This window comes from Corvus moneduloides, chromosome 3, assembly GCF_009650955.1.
Source record: "Corvus moneduloides isolate bCorMon1 chromosome 3, bCorMon1.pri, whole genome shotgun sequence".
NCBI lineage: Eukaryota > Metazoa > Chordata > Aves > Passeriformes > Corvidae > Corvus > Corvus moneduloides.
This window is the reverse complement of record NC_045478.1, coordinates 79,389,208-79,402,543: the sequence shown is the minus strand read 5'-3', so window position 1 is coordinate 79,402,543 and position 13,336 is coordinate 79,389,208. Positions and strand designations below refer to the sequence as shown.

General features: G+C 45.3%; 2 protein-coding genes across 6 annotated transcripts in view; one reads left to right on the top strand and one right to left on the bottom strand.

Annotated features, from left to right (window-relative positions):
- The window catches only part of GNPAT (glyceronephosphate O-acyltransferase), a 20,401-nt gene extending 15,345 nt beyond the window's left edge, over positions 1-5,056 (bottom strand). Inside the window, exons 1-2 of one of the 5 annotated variants that reach the window (XM_032102361.1) lie at positions 4,976-5,056; positions 946-1,134 (exon numbers count right to left, since the gene is read on the bottom strand). In XM_032102361.1, the coding sequence (XP_031958252.1) occupies positions 946-1,134; positions 4,976-4,984 (198 nt within the window). In that variant the 5' untranslated portion in view covers positions 4,985-5,056. Of the gene's footprint in view, positions 1-945; positions 1,138-4,240; positions 4,415-4,498; positions 4,751-4,975 lie in introns of those variants that run through there. The other 4 variants (XM_032102357.1, XM_032102360.1, XM_032102358.1 and 1 more) reach the window with 4 other exon arrangements.
- C3H1orf131 (chromosome 3 C1orf131 homolog) lies at positions 4,740-13,336 on the top strand. Its single transcript, XM_032102365.1, has 7 exons — positions 4,740-4,849; positions 4,998-5,287; positions 7,394-7,450; positions 9,744-9,839; positions 10,526-10,612; positions 11,611-11,666; positions 12,302-13,336. The coding sequence occupies exons 1-7, from the start codon at positions 4,789-4,791 to the stop codon at positions 12,429-12,431; spliced, it is 777 nt and encodes a 258-aa protein (XP_031958256.1). The 5' UTR covers positions 4,740-4,788; the 3' UTR covers positions 12,432-13,336.

The following is a 13,336-nucleotide window of genomic DNA, read 5'->3' as shown; positions in this document are numbered from 1 at the left end:
AAAAAAGCACTTCAGAAGAAAACATCACACAAACGTCTTTCTGTCAAATCCTCTGTAAAGTATTTTCTTTCAGTAAGTTTTTTAGTGTATCTAGAGTTAAAAGATTTTTTTGGCTTTCATACTACTTAGCAATCCATAATGGAAACAGAACTACTTTGTTTACTTTGTCACATTATAACAGATTTTGATATATCATAGGTAACACTAACCATTAAAATAAATAAATAGAAAAATTTACAATAGCTTGTCACTCAGGACTAACCAAAACATCTTAGATATTTCTACACACTTGGAATTATTTTTCATGGATACTGAAATTAGTTACCCTGCTAACTAACACACACACTTATTTCAGGCATTTAAACACAGTGCAAAATATCAGCCAGTCTAACCATAAAATACTTTATTCATTATAAAGTAGTATCTGCCCTTCTTGTTAAAACAAAAATATGGTTACATCTTAAACAGTGTTTCTAATTCAAAGAATTATCTGTGAAATACAACTCTCATTTTAGTGAAAGTAGCATTTAGGAATGGTTCCTAAATACATCACTAACCTATAAAATTCCTACAAGACAAATTCCTACCCTCAAAGTATAAAAATGTCTACTAAGGAGAGTGCTAATGTCTTTCACAACATTGCTCTGTGGTGAGAACAGTGGAGTAGGAGTAGAAAGAAAAAAAAAAAGAAGTCAGGCACACTGCATAAGTTAATGGTGAAGTGTTGTATATGCAAAATCAAAACACTTTCATGAACCTGATAGTTTTAGTGGCAACTCCAGTATTTTTTTTCCTGCCAAAAGAGAGTTATTTATTTACTAGACTGCCTTCCAAACTACAGTTATCATTTTAACGAGGTCAGCAATAATCTCCTTCTCCCGGCTGCCGCACAAAGGTTAGATGTGTTCAGTCCACCTCATCTTTGAGTGCATTGTCCAGACTCACCTGCTTGATAACATATTGAACTTGCTCTGACTGGAGAACAGCATTTTTGATAGCATTTGGCTTGCAAGGTGAAAGTCCCTTGTAGATCACCGGGGTGTAACATTTCATCGCGTATCTCAAATCACTGGACAATCGTCTTTCCTCCAAGATATCCTCAAACTCATCTCTTTTCTTTGATGTGAGCTCTTTCTGCTAGGAACATACAAATGAAGAGTGAGACACTGTCTTGAGCTATTTGGTGATCTGCCTGGTTACAGCACCAAAATAATGATATGCAATGTTGTGCAACACTTGGGGTTTCTTTTTAGCTTTCAAAAATGTTTGCATTCTACACTCTGTGACTGCAAGAACCAATACTACCTGCTTGGAAGAGTGATCCAGAAGGAAACTAAAAAGAAAAATAAACAAACAACACCTCCCCCACCCCCCAAAAAACCCACCCTAACCATTCCCAACTGCAAAGATCCCCAAATCACCCTATGCCACGTTACTTAATTCCACCCAACAGGAAGAAGCTGAGAGAACACGTGAGCTTTTAAAGCTGAAATGCCCTGCCTCCAGCCTCTCCATGATTAATAGGTATTAACTAAAAGACCTTTGATTCCAAATCTCACAGTTTCATTAAGACAATGCCATGATTGACATTATAAAAATGCAATCATCAGTTGATTTTATCAATATTACAGAAAATAATCCCTGCTACTTAAAGTTGAATTTAGGGCCTTGATGACTTGTGGCTTTCACGAAGCCTGGATGTAAGGTACATGAAACATTACCAGCAGGAGCAAAAAAAAAAAACCACCTCAATGTCAGCCTCATGATTGCACTATGGTGCACACATAGGTAAAAAGAGAGCACAGCCTCTGCGTAACCAATACCACTGTTAAGGAGGAAAAATACCCAGGACATCGAGAACTAATTGTGGATCCATCCTGCTGCAGAAAATTCAGAGACAAAACTCTTCCCTTTGAGCCAGTAGACCCCTGCGCTAGAGAGAGATGTCTCCTGTATCACTACAGTTTGTATGAATGACCCCTCAGTCTTCCCAAGACTGAAAATGTATTTCTCTAAACTTCAAAATAGCAGCAATAGCCACCTATCTAAGTAAGACAACTGGAGTAAGCCTCTGTGAAAGAAAAATATAAAAGCATTACTTATGACCAAGTATATTTATTAGAAGATGCTAAAAATAAAAATGCTTATGTCTTCCTCCACAGTACCACTTGAAAGGTAGCACTGGCAACCTTTTCATTCATTCTACCTCCTCTTTCTATATATGACCTGTGCAGAACCAATCTGATAATGAAGGATAAAACATGTTTCATGGGCTCTTAGAGTGACCTTTTCTGGTGCTGAGTGGAAAGCCTGGCCAGCAAACACACAGGGGAACACCAGGAACAGATAAGCAAAATGCCCAGCAGTGGCAGCTGGCTTTTCAACCTTGGGAGAGGGAGTCAGCTTTCACTGACAGCCGAGCACAGCCACAGCACCAACACTATCAGACCAGCTGACATTTAGTAGAGAGCAAATCTTTAGTTCCCGTCCGTTCATCAGCACAAGGTAATTTGGTGGAACAAAACAAAAAAACTCAAATCGGGAATATCTCCACTTAAGAGATATTAAGAACGACAAAAAATCCTTCAAAGTCTCATCTGTATCAAAAGTCAATTTTGTTTTGTTGGAGGACACAAATCCTACTATAATGTTTGAGCTTTTCAAGTTCTTTTACCCACACAGGACAGGCAAATTTGGAGACCATCCTTCTACTGTAACTGCATTTAGTAGATTGTATAACTTTTCTTTCCACAACTGCAGTGTAGAGAATTCCCTCACAGTGACTGCAGAATAAACTCTTCAGGAACTTTCAAAATAATCCTATATAGGTATTAAACCCAGACCTCTATTAATACAAAACTTTTAGAAGTTCTTATCCTATATGGTTTAGCGTTACAGCTTTCAATCTCTCTTCTTCCACAGCTTTCAACTGGTTGGTATTTTGCAAGAGCTGAGTAAGCTCAGATCTGTTAAGATGACTGGAAATAGTTTCTATTAGCCATCTGTTGCTGTTGACACCTTATATCAACCCCCTTGATTAAAAACAAAATAGAAATAAATCCCTTATGCTCTGTAATGGCAAAAAAAGGTAACTCAGAATAGTAGCAGAAAACATTATTTGCCTCTCAGTATCACCTACTCAGATCAGTATGTGACAAATCATTGCTCAGAAAATCTAAGCAATGTTTATGTCAGTTACAAAAGTTCAAATCCTGCAATCTGCAACTACATGAAACCCAGACAAAGAAACCCAGCACTCAGCACAGGCACCATCAGCCTCATCAGCAGTCACCACGCGGCTACAGCTGTTCCCCAATGCAACTCTGGTGAGCAGAGCTTTGCAAAGGCCATGGCCCATTGAAAAATCACCTCTCTGCCTCTGCTCCTCATCTGATGTTTTCAGACTTGATGTGCAACTGATTTCTCTCCACAGCAATAGTTATTTTCACGCCCTGTTCTGAAGGAGCACTGAGGGTGCCAAACCACACACTTCACCAACCACTAAAGATATCTAACTGTGCTTTCAAACATTACAGCCAAGCCATTGTTCCAGCTTCAATTGCCAACTGGTAGAGAACACACTTAGAAAACACACTGTTGGAAACCTGGACATCAGAAATTCAGTGACATGCACTGTTACTGCGACAGCGGCGAAGTATGAAAGCAAAACAGCAGGAGCCTGGAACTCCTCTGCTTCCATATAACTAGGATATGCAATAGTAACGATAGTGCTCGCGATGTCCTTGCGATACCAACGTAGAGACGACACAAAAGAGAAGTTTAGGAATCTCTGCCGAAGCAAGGAGCCGTTTCCCTCTCTCCCTAGTCCCCTCCTCCAATTGCTTGTACAGAGGTGGGGTTTAGCACCCCGCACCCAAACCTCCTTGTCTGAGGCTGGGAAAGCAGCTGCAGGGAGCAAACAAGGTCAATAAAATAATTTTCACTATATAACACGGGAAAACCCGCTTCGGCCACTCCATCCCCACGACAATCGCCCAGCGCTGAGTTCACCGTCGCTGGCAGGACAGGTTTCTGGGGGGCTGAAGCCCTGCGGAGCGCCCGGTGCCCGGAGAGCTGCCACGGCAGAGAGCTGCTCCGGGACACTGCCTCCGCAAGCAGGAGCCACTTCCCAGCTCCCCTAACCCAGCGGGCCTTCCGCAGCAGCTCTGAGGGGAGACGCGGCGCTCGGGATCGGGAGCTCTGGCTGTCGCGACTGACACGACAGGTAGCGAAGGAGTACCCGAGGCAGAAGAGGGCGCGCGGGAAGGTCAGCTGGTGAGGGGAAACGTCCGGCCCCGAGAAAGGCCTCGTCCCTCCCTCCGGAGCGTGGTCCTCGCTTTCCCGGGGACGCAAACCGGGGATAAGGGATGGAAGGGCAGATTACGCCAAGCGCCGTCATTCCGCTTCAGAGTGAGCGGCACCGCCGCGGCACGGGGGTGGGAGAGATGGGTGAGGTGAGCAGCCCCTTCCCCACGGCACCGCTCCCGCTGCCGCCTACCGAGTACATGGGCGCCCCTCGCCGCGCCCGACCGGGCGCCGCCGCCGCCGTCGCCATGGTCCTGCGAGCTCCGCCGCGCCGCCCCGCGCCCCGCTCGCCCGTCCTACCCCGCCGCGGTGCCCTGCCGCCCGCCGCCGCCTCCCGCGGCGCCCATGGCCCCGTGCCGCCCCGGCCCGGCTGCCTGGTGCGGTGCGGCGGCGGAGGAGGGCGGGGGCACCGCGCCATGGGCGGCGCCATGTCGGGTGCGACGGGAGCCGCCGGGGGTCACACGCCGGTCCGCCGCGGCAATCATGGGGCCGCGGGAGCCGCGCCGCCGGCTGGAGGCGGTGCTCGGTGCCCTCTACGACCTGGGTGGGTGCGCGGGGCCAGGCTGGGCGCTGCGCCAGCACCGCGGTCCTCTCCGGGGACCGGGGAGAGGAGGGGAGGGGGGCCGGGCGTGGGCGCTCTGGAGCGAAGCGGTGGCGGCGGGGAGCTGACCCGCGGCATGTGCTCGGCACAGGTGAGGAGCCTGGCGGTGCTCGGGGCGCTGCGGAGGACGGCGAAGCGAGAGCAGTGCCGCCGGCGGCGCAGAAAGAAGAGGAGGAGGAGGAGGAGAGACGGGGGCCGCAGCCGGCGGCGGGCGGGCGGCGCGGGGCCCGCGGCTTCTTCGGGGAGTTGCGGGCCGAGCTGAGCGCCGCCGCTGCCCCGGCGCCCCCCGCCGCCCCGCCCGCCGTGGAGATCGTGGTGTTCCGCGGGAGGAGGAGGAAGGAGCGGCACGGCCCCTCGGCAGCGCCTGCCGGCGGAGCACAGGTAGAGCCGGGCGGGTGCGGGGTCCCCGCTGCCCCCGAGCCGCTCCTTCCCGAAGGATGCGCTCCCTGGACACGGCGCCAGCCCCCTGCCGTGCCTAAGTTTGTCCCTCTTGCTGATACAGCTGCCTGGAAATCCGGGATCCTTTGGCGATCCGCGTGCTCAGCTCGATGGCATCCAGCCCTACAGATTCCAGCCCTGGAAGCAGGGGCAGGATGAAGCAGGGGTGGGGACAGGACTTGAAGGCAATTTTTTTCGATTTCAGAAGATCTCTGGATAAGAATCCTGTATTTGAAATAGGCGTTTTTCAGCAAAATAAGTTGATTTGCTGACAGGCCTGATGTTATTGCAAGAAGTGAACGAAATGGAAAGCAAAGCCTCTTGGTTACTTCAGTGCCCAGGAATTTTGTGTGCTGCTCTGTTCCTGTCAGTCGGTGTGAATGTGAGGTGCCAAAACTTGCTTCTGTTCTCTGGCATCCCAGCAGCGCTGGGCCATTGGCAAGCAGCATTTGTCTTGGAGGATCAGTGTTGGTAGTCAGTGGGGGAACGCATAACAGCATTAGATCTCAGTCTTCTGGTTTGGTTTGTTGCTGCTAAACTACTTTGCACTACCAAAAACTGTATCTGAGTTGCTTCAGCAAGGAGGTCTGGATAGGTTTGGCTGGAAGCTGAGCAGAGAGGTTGATTGGTCTCCAGTCCCTCTTTATAGCTTCTCCGGTTGTTTTCCTTGAGTTGTCTTTACGGTCATAACATCAGAAGCCCATTCTAAAATAAGCTCTGAAGGGCCAACATATGGCTGTCTTGAATTCAGAGAGACTTACTGATATTGGAGGTTTGATTGCTTGGAATTGGGAACTTCAACAGACTGACCTAGCAGTTGTTTGAATCCATAAACTTTTGTGCTTTTTCCAGCATGTTTTCCTCTAAAAATTTTCTTAAGTTTTTTACAGCTTAAGTTTTTCTACCTGTAAAGACTGCTGTTAGGCTTGTTAGCAAAACATTCTGAAGATAACCAGGTTTATTTGTGGTTGAAATGGCATTTCTATATAGAAGTCTTTGCAGAGCTGAGAGGAGTTTGACTGTGGTGGATGCAGAGGGAAGAAGCCCTGGTGTAACCCTCGGGCCTGGACCTGTGACTCACTGTGCCCTGAGGTCCTGGAGAGTTAAAAGGAAATGCGTGAAACTGTGTTTCAGTTCAGCTTTAATGCTTATGTAGTACTCCTGCTTCCTCTGAGTGGATTGTACCCTTGGGAGCAAACAGGGGAAGGTGAACAGGAGAATCTCTTGAACAGATGGCAGTTTGCCTGCCTGCATCAGCATGCTTGGGAGTGGGCTAAGCTTCCACTCAGAGAGGTGGCTCAGCACATCCTCCCTGAAATCAGAAAGCAGACAGTCTAAAATAACCCTGGGAGATTTGTAGCTGCTCCACAGTGTCCCGTGTGGGACACTCCTGTAACAAGCAAGCATGGAACTCTCTCCCTGGGGATTTTGTGCTTCTTTTTCTATCTAGGATACAGTCCGTTGCCCCTAGAGAGTCCCCCTCCAAACTGAGAACTGCTGATGAAAGGTCTCTGTGTAAATTGTGGAGTAGAAAAGATGTAGTTTTCACTGAGCTCATTTTGAGCAAGTATTTTCTTCAGACAGTGCTGAGTGGGTTCTGCCTTTTGCTGACAGTGCACCCTGTGGAGCTGTGTCTCTGGAATTAGTGGAGCTGGATATGGGCATTAATATATGTCCATGCAGTTGGGAATTAAGCTTGTTCTGCATGTTGCCCCAGCTGAGAGTACATGCACTGTTACCACTGTGCTCTCTGTCTCAAACAAAATAACTTAAAATTCATGTCCTATTTTACATTAGCAGTTTGGTACAGGTTTGGAAATGGAAATTCAAGTGATTCATAGCTCGCATGTGGCACTTTTTCTCTTACTTATCTAGAAAAATGCCATTGAAACTGTCTCTTTTAATAGATCCAAGTAATAAAGCTAGAAAAAAATACTGCTGGAAACCTGTGTATTCGTTCATACAACTGACTTCAAAAAACTATCCCAGTCAGCATTTAAACTGGTGTTACTTGTCATATTAATTTGGCATGTTTTGTTTTATTTATAGACCCCAGTAGTGAATGAAGAGAAAGATGCAGTCAGACAAGAATTTAACTTTGAAAAGGTAAGTCAGTAGGACCAAGTCTAATGTCACTACTTTAGTGTACAGTTATGTGTATGTGTATACTTGAGAAAGCTACGGTGGGACTGATGGGAAACCCTTCCAGAAATGGCCACCTCTTGTAGGTAATTCTGGCTGCATGCCATGCCAAAAGAGGAGCAGGCTGGCAGCAGTCAACTGCTCCATGTGGAGACAGGCTGTTACAACTCTGTGGCCTTTCTTTCTGATCTTTCTATGAGAATTTGAGGGGGATCACTGTATTTTAGCTGTGTGAAGGTGCTTGAGTTCCCATAATGTTTAGCATAGCTCTTTGTCATAGGTTAGCAAGCATAGTCCTGGAAGGGACGTCCTTGCTAAGGGGTGCTTACAGTTTCCTCTGGAAACTGATAGAACCTATCAGCTGGCCAGTTTGAATACGGACAATTCTCTAAGCCACTTAAAGTTGTGATCACCTCTGTGATCCACATTTAAGAATAGGCAAACTCCCCCTCCAAGCTCTCTCTCGTTTCCGGCGCTGGGGCAGGCGGCTGCGGGCCCCGTGTGGGGGCCAGCGGGCCCGGCCAGGCCCTGCTTGGGCCAGGCCGGGCCGGGCCACGGCCATCCTGAAGCCATGGACCTGTTCCAGCCATGGAACCCCCCCCACTGCCTTGCCGTGGGCAGCCGGAGCGGCTCGGCTCTCCCCCCCTCTCCACTGCGATAAGAAAAATTCAACATTCCAGCTGCAAAGCTGCAAGGCCGAGGTGAGATTAACCCTTTTATTGCTGTGAAGAGCTGAAAACCTGAGGGAAGAGAGAGAGGAGATGCTTAAAGCTGAAATTCTGTTGTGAAGCTATGATATACCAGAGTATCCTGTTGTAATTTCATGAAGATATGGGGGGTGGAGTGTTCAACTCGTGAGCAGAAGCACCTGTGCTGAGATAGGCAGATGCTGACGCAGCTGTAATTTCATGAGAAGTTTGAACAGGGAGAGATGGACCAGATGAGGACTTTTGCTCCAAATGGGAAAGGAGAAAACCTCAGTTCCTAGAGATGCTCCCAGAGATAGTCCTAAAGATGAAGATGATGAAGACCCTTTGCTCCCAGGGAAGGAGAAGGGCCTCTGTTTTTGTTTCTGAACGGCTCAACCTTAAAATTGTACCCCAAAAAACTTCAAGAGTGGACCCTCGAAAGCAGTTGCGGGAAAAGCTGCAAGTCGGGGGAAAGGACTCACACGCAGGCAGAGAGACTCCTCTTCCTAAATGGACTGAACAATATTTGGAAGTGGGCGGCTGTCTCGTTGTGATACTGTTTTCATAGCATGAGCAAGAAGAGACTTCTCTTTCTAAATGGACTGAACAAGGTTGTTATGGAAGTGGTAAACAGACTGAACATCTTAAGGGTTGTCTTTTTTCATTGTCAGTGGGAGAAGGGAGGAAGGTGGGGGGAGGAGGAGAGTTCTGAAGGTGGTATAATTTTTTTTTTTTCTTCTTTTAGGTCTGTTAATAAACTTCTTTATATTCTTTCAAGTTTGGTGCCTGTTTTGCATTTCTCCTAATTCTTATCTCACAGCAGATAAACAGTAATGAGTATTTTGGACCAAACCACTACACTCTTTCAGCCCCATGATGTTAAATCTCTGGTATCTCACGTGGGAAGGGAAAAAAAAAAGTGTATTGGCATCTGGTTTTGAAACAACAGATGGCTTTTTTCCATTTGTCTTTTTATTCTCATCTGTTCTTACATGAGCATAACTAGCATTGGCCACCTTAGCTACTAATTTGTTTACAGATCTGTGTGAGCTGTTTTATGTGCCTAATCTCTGCTCGGGGATGTGCTATCATCTAGTGGAATCTCGCACTGGAGATTCTGCATGAAGCTCTGCACTGCTAAGAAGAGTGGGGATTTAATCACTCATTTTAAAATTATGGTTTCATTAGTGGTTTTGCCAAGATACTTGTGTGTAGTGTTAACTCTACCTATGTGTGTAGTCAAACAACTTCACCATCCGCCCATCCATGTTTTAAACTGGTTAAGTGCTCATTTTTTACGTGGAGGAAATCCATTCCATGTGTTACTTTATGTGAAATGAGGAGAATTGAAAATCATCCCCCTGACAGTCCTCACTGTCCAGAGATTAGTTGGACAGTGGTTAACTGCTCTGCAGTATAGCTCCGAACTCAGTTTTATTTTATAGCACATCGATTTCCAGTATTAGCCAGGATTTCTTTGGGAGCATGATTTTGCTGCACTTTTCCAGGCATTACTTTACAACAGGTTGGACATTATGAAATGATTGCTATATTCTGTAATGTTGTAGGCTCGTCTGGAAGTGCACAAGTTTGGAATCACTGGCTACAAGAAGCAGGACCAACGCGTTTGGGAACAGGAGCGTGCTATCATGCTGGGAGCCAAGGTAATTGTCCCTAGGTTTGTGCTGGAGGTCACCCAGTGCAGAAAAGCAGTAAAGAACATGAGGGGCTTTGGTATTACTCTTTTAAAATACAAGATCCCCTGCCCTGACCCTTCTCTCACTTAATCATCCATACTTTTACATCATCCATTCTGTCTTGTCTATTTTCTGTAGATGATTGGACAATTAGTATGGTTGTGTTATCAGGGAAGTAGTATAGATGAAATACGACTGATCAGGCTGAAAAACAACATTTACTAATTTTTAGTCAGGCCATTCAAAAATAAATAGTTGGAGAGAGGGGCTCGCTTTTTAAAACTTCATTTTCCCCGTGAGTTAAAGGTGGAGAAAAGTGTTTAGTTTATCATAACTAGTGTAAAAGAAAAAAATAATGGTTTAGGTGTTTTTTAGGAAGTGGGGTTTTTTCCTAGCTCAGTGTGTGTGTGTAAACCTTGTAGGACTGATAACAGAGCATTATTGCCTCTCTCTACTGTCTTCACCAAGAAAGATACAATTTGTGTCTACTTTACATCCCTTAAGTCAATTCCTCTCACCCAAAAGGAAATAAGCATTTCTAGTGTTTTGCCATCACCGCCACCTGAAAAATACTGTCTGGCAATGTGTGTGAATAATTTTTGAACCTGTTTGAAAATATAATCAGTGGTGTCCCTCCCAATCTTTGTTGCAGCCCCCCCAAAAAGGAATATGTGAACTACAGGACTTACCAAGAGAAAATGAAAGAGAAAAAAGCAGCGAAGGATGCTGATAAGGAAAAGGTTTGTGTGAAATATTCTGCATAAAAAGGCAGCATGTAGGAGCCAGCCCAAAATCCTGACAGATAATGCCTCAGGTGCAGGAGGTTTGCCCGAGCTTGACACCTGGTGCTCCCTGTGGATTGGGTTCCTGGCTCCCACAGGATTAATCTCATTGGTAAAAGCTGGTTGTGTGCAGTATGAAGGCACAGAGTTAGGCTTGCTTTGTGGTCGGTTTCACTGCCTCACCCTTTCAGGCTGATAGACCGATGACACAAAATCAGCAGGGTTTTTTTTATCCTTTCCTCTCAAGAGGAAACAAAATGGTCCCCAATTAAAGTTTGTTGCGTGTTGTCTAACCACAGAGAGCCAGATCTTCAACTGCTTTTTTATCAGCTCAATTCCATCTAGGATCTTACTCATTATTTAAAGCAAGGGTGAGGTTTCTGTTGCATCCATCCTATAGCACAGCCCATCTGGCTCTAAGCCTACTCTCTGCCTTGACAAGGAGCCTTCTTGTGTAGGTGGGAGCAGGCTGGTGGGGCTGATAATTACTCTATCAGCCGGTTTCCTGCCACCCTCTTTCCCAGGAACCTACTTCTTCTCCTCTGTCATGTGGCTCAAAGCGCATCCAGTGCATGACCAGTCACAGCTGAACCCTGTTATTTGACAGCTGCCCTCAGTTGGGTGACAGGACACACCTGCCTGGTAGCAAGTCCATTTTCTGGCCCTAGGATCTGTCTCATGCCCAAGAAGGAAGCCTCTGCTTCTGCACGTGGCAAGAACAGCACGTTGGTCGTGAGTGGGCTGTACTTTCCATAAGGCATTTGGAAGGGCTCTGGGCACTCCTGCCAGTGGCTCCATAATGTGTTGCATCACTTGTTCTGTCAGAAGGTTTCCCATCTTACTTTAAGCGCCTGCTGCTCTGTGAAGCAAAGGCTACTGCATGTTTTGTGTGCAGGTGGTTGTTTAACCAATATGCTCTATCCCTTTTTTGTTAAAATATGTGTCTTTAAAAACAGGAACATAAGGGTGATTCTCTTAAGAAGAAGAAGAAGCAGAAGGAACAGAAGGAGAGGTGAGGTGTTTTTAACATGGTCTCCCCAGTGTATCTCTCCTATGTAACTGGACAGTCTTGCTTTAGAAGTTGTGCACATCACAGTGGAACAAATTTCTCCAAATGCTGAGCTCCTCAGAAAATGGTGACACTGCTCTGTGCCTAGCAGTTCCAGAGGCTTCAGTTACACAGCTTTACTGAAAGTATGTCAGTTCTGCCCCAACACATCTTAAGGCTCCTAGTCTTAAGATGGAGGTCAGAGGGATGAAAATCCCTGTGTGCAGACTCATGAGACACCACTTACTCAGAGCATTTGCCCTAAGAAATAATTTCTGCAAAGCACAGACTACAGTATACAGAGGCTTGAAAGTAAGCTGACATTTTCTAATCCTAGTGCAGCAGGTTCCCTCTGTACTCTTATCTTCCTTCTCTATCCAAACATCTTCTTGTTTCTAAACATTTAAAAATGTAAACCATGCTGTAATGTGCTGCAAATTTTGAATGTCTGTCAAGGTAAAATGTTCTGAAGTCATTACATGCTATGGTTTGATACTCCATAATACCAAATGCTGCATAAATAGGTGACGTTTTTCACCATGTTCACCATGTGTTTCTGCTGTTTCTTTTAATTACTGTTCTTCCTCTCCCTGTTTCAGGAAGGTCAAAAGGAAGAAATCAGTGCCTAGCATTTGGCCTGCAGGACAAGTTGGAAAATTCAGAAATGGGACCTTGATTCTGCAAAGCCGTGACATAAAGAAAATTAAATCATCTAAAGTTAGCAAATGAACTTAATGATACAGAGTGAAATGGACAATATGCATAAGATGGAATTCACATTGCTACCAACACAGACTTCTGGAGCCTTTGGCCTACCCACCATATCCTAATTTTTTAATCTTATTTGTTATTGCAGGATTTTTATGTACCATTCTGCCTTGGGATGAACATTAGAATTTACCATGTTATAAATAAAAATTAGACTTTTTATTATAAAGGCTATACAGGCTGTTTTTGTTAGTCAATATGTGCTAAAGAAAACATTTCTTTTTCTAGAATCAGCTTATTGGCTGTAAGTAAAATACTCTTTTAATCCATAAATTAATGGATTTTTATATATATATCTTCACTTTCATATGGAAGGAATATGGAAAAAGAAATACCTTACTCATTCTCAACCTGAAGTAGGTGTTCTCCAAACATTTATTGGACATAAATCTGTATCCTTATGGATTGTTAGTGGATAGTGGAACTCCACAAAAATTTTTCTGTCCAGCAAAACCTCTTAATGTTTCAAAATTACCTGCTTTGGAATGAAAATAATATTTTTCTGAAGTTTTGTCCCAGGCAAGAATTGCACACTCATTTGTATATCTCTGTAGAGATCTCCAAATAAGCACTTTCAAAGAGTGGTTTGTTGGCTTGGTTGGTTGGTTGGTTTCTAAAAACAAAACCATGTAAGACTGAGCCAAATGAGCACGGACACTCAATAGCTACTGGTTGTTCTTGGTGTTTGTTTTAATTCCATGCCTCTCAAGGCTTTTCTACGAAATCTTTGCCAAAACTGTGTTTTGGTGCTATTTGGATTTCAGCAGTCTGGTGTTTCTGGAAGAACACTGTTTGTCCTCTGTAGCTAAATGCTTTGTTTTGTTGCTTTTAAGGTCCATCCATTAGAAATGGCAATGATTAGTAAC

Excerpts from the sequence above, each read along its gene's own strand:
- C3H1orf131 (XM_032102365.1), top strand. The coding sequence starts at position 4,789 with ATGGGGCCGCGGGAGCCGCGCCGCCGGCTGGAGGCGGTGCTCGGTGCC. Across the intron at positions 7,451-9,743 it reads AAGAATTTAACTTTGAAAAG|GCTCGTCTGGAAGTGCACAA; the intron begins GTAAGTCAGTAG and ends GTAATGTTGTAG. Across the intron at positions 9,840-10,525 it reads CTATCATGCTGGGAGCCAAG|CCCCCCAAAAAGGAATATGT; the intron begins GTAATTGTCCCT and ends CTTTGTTGCAGC.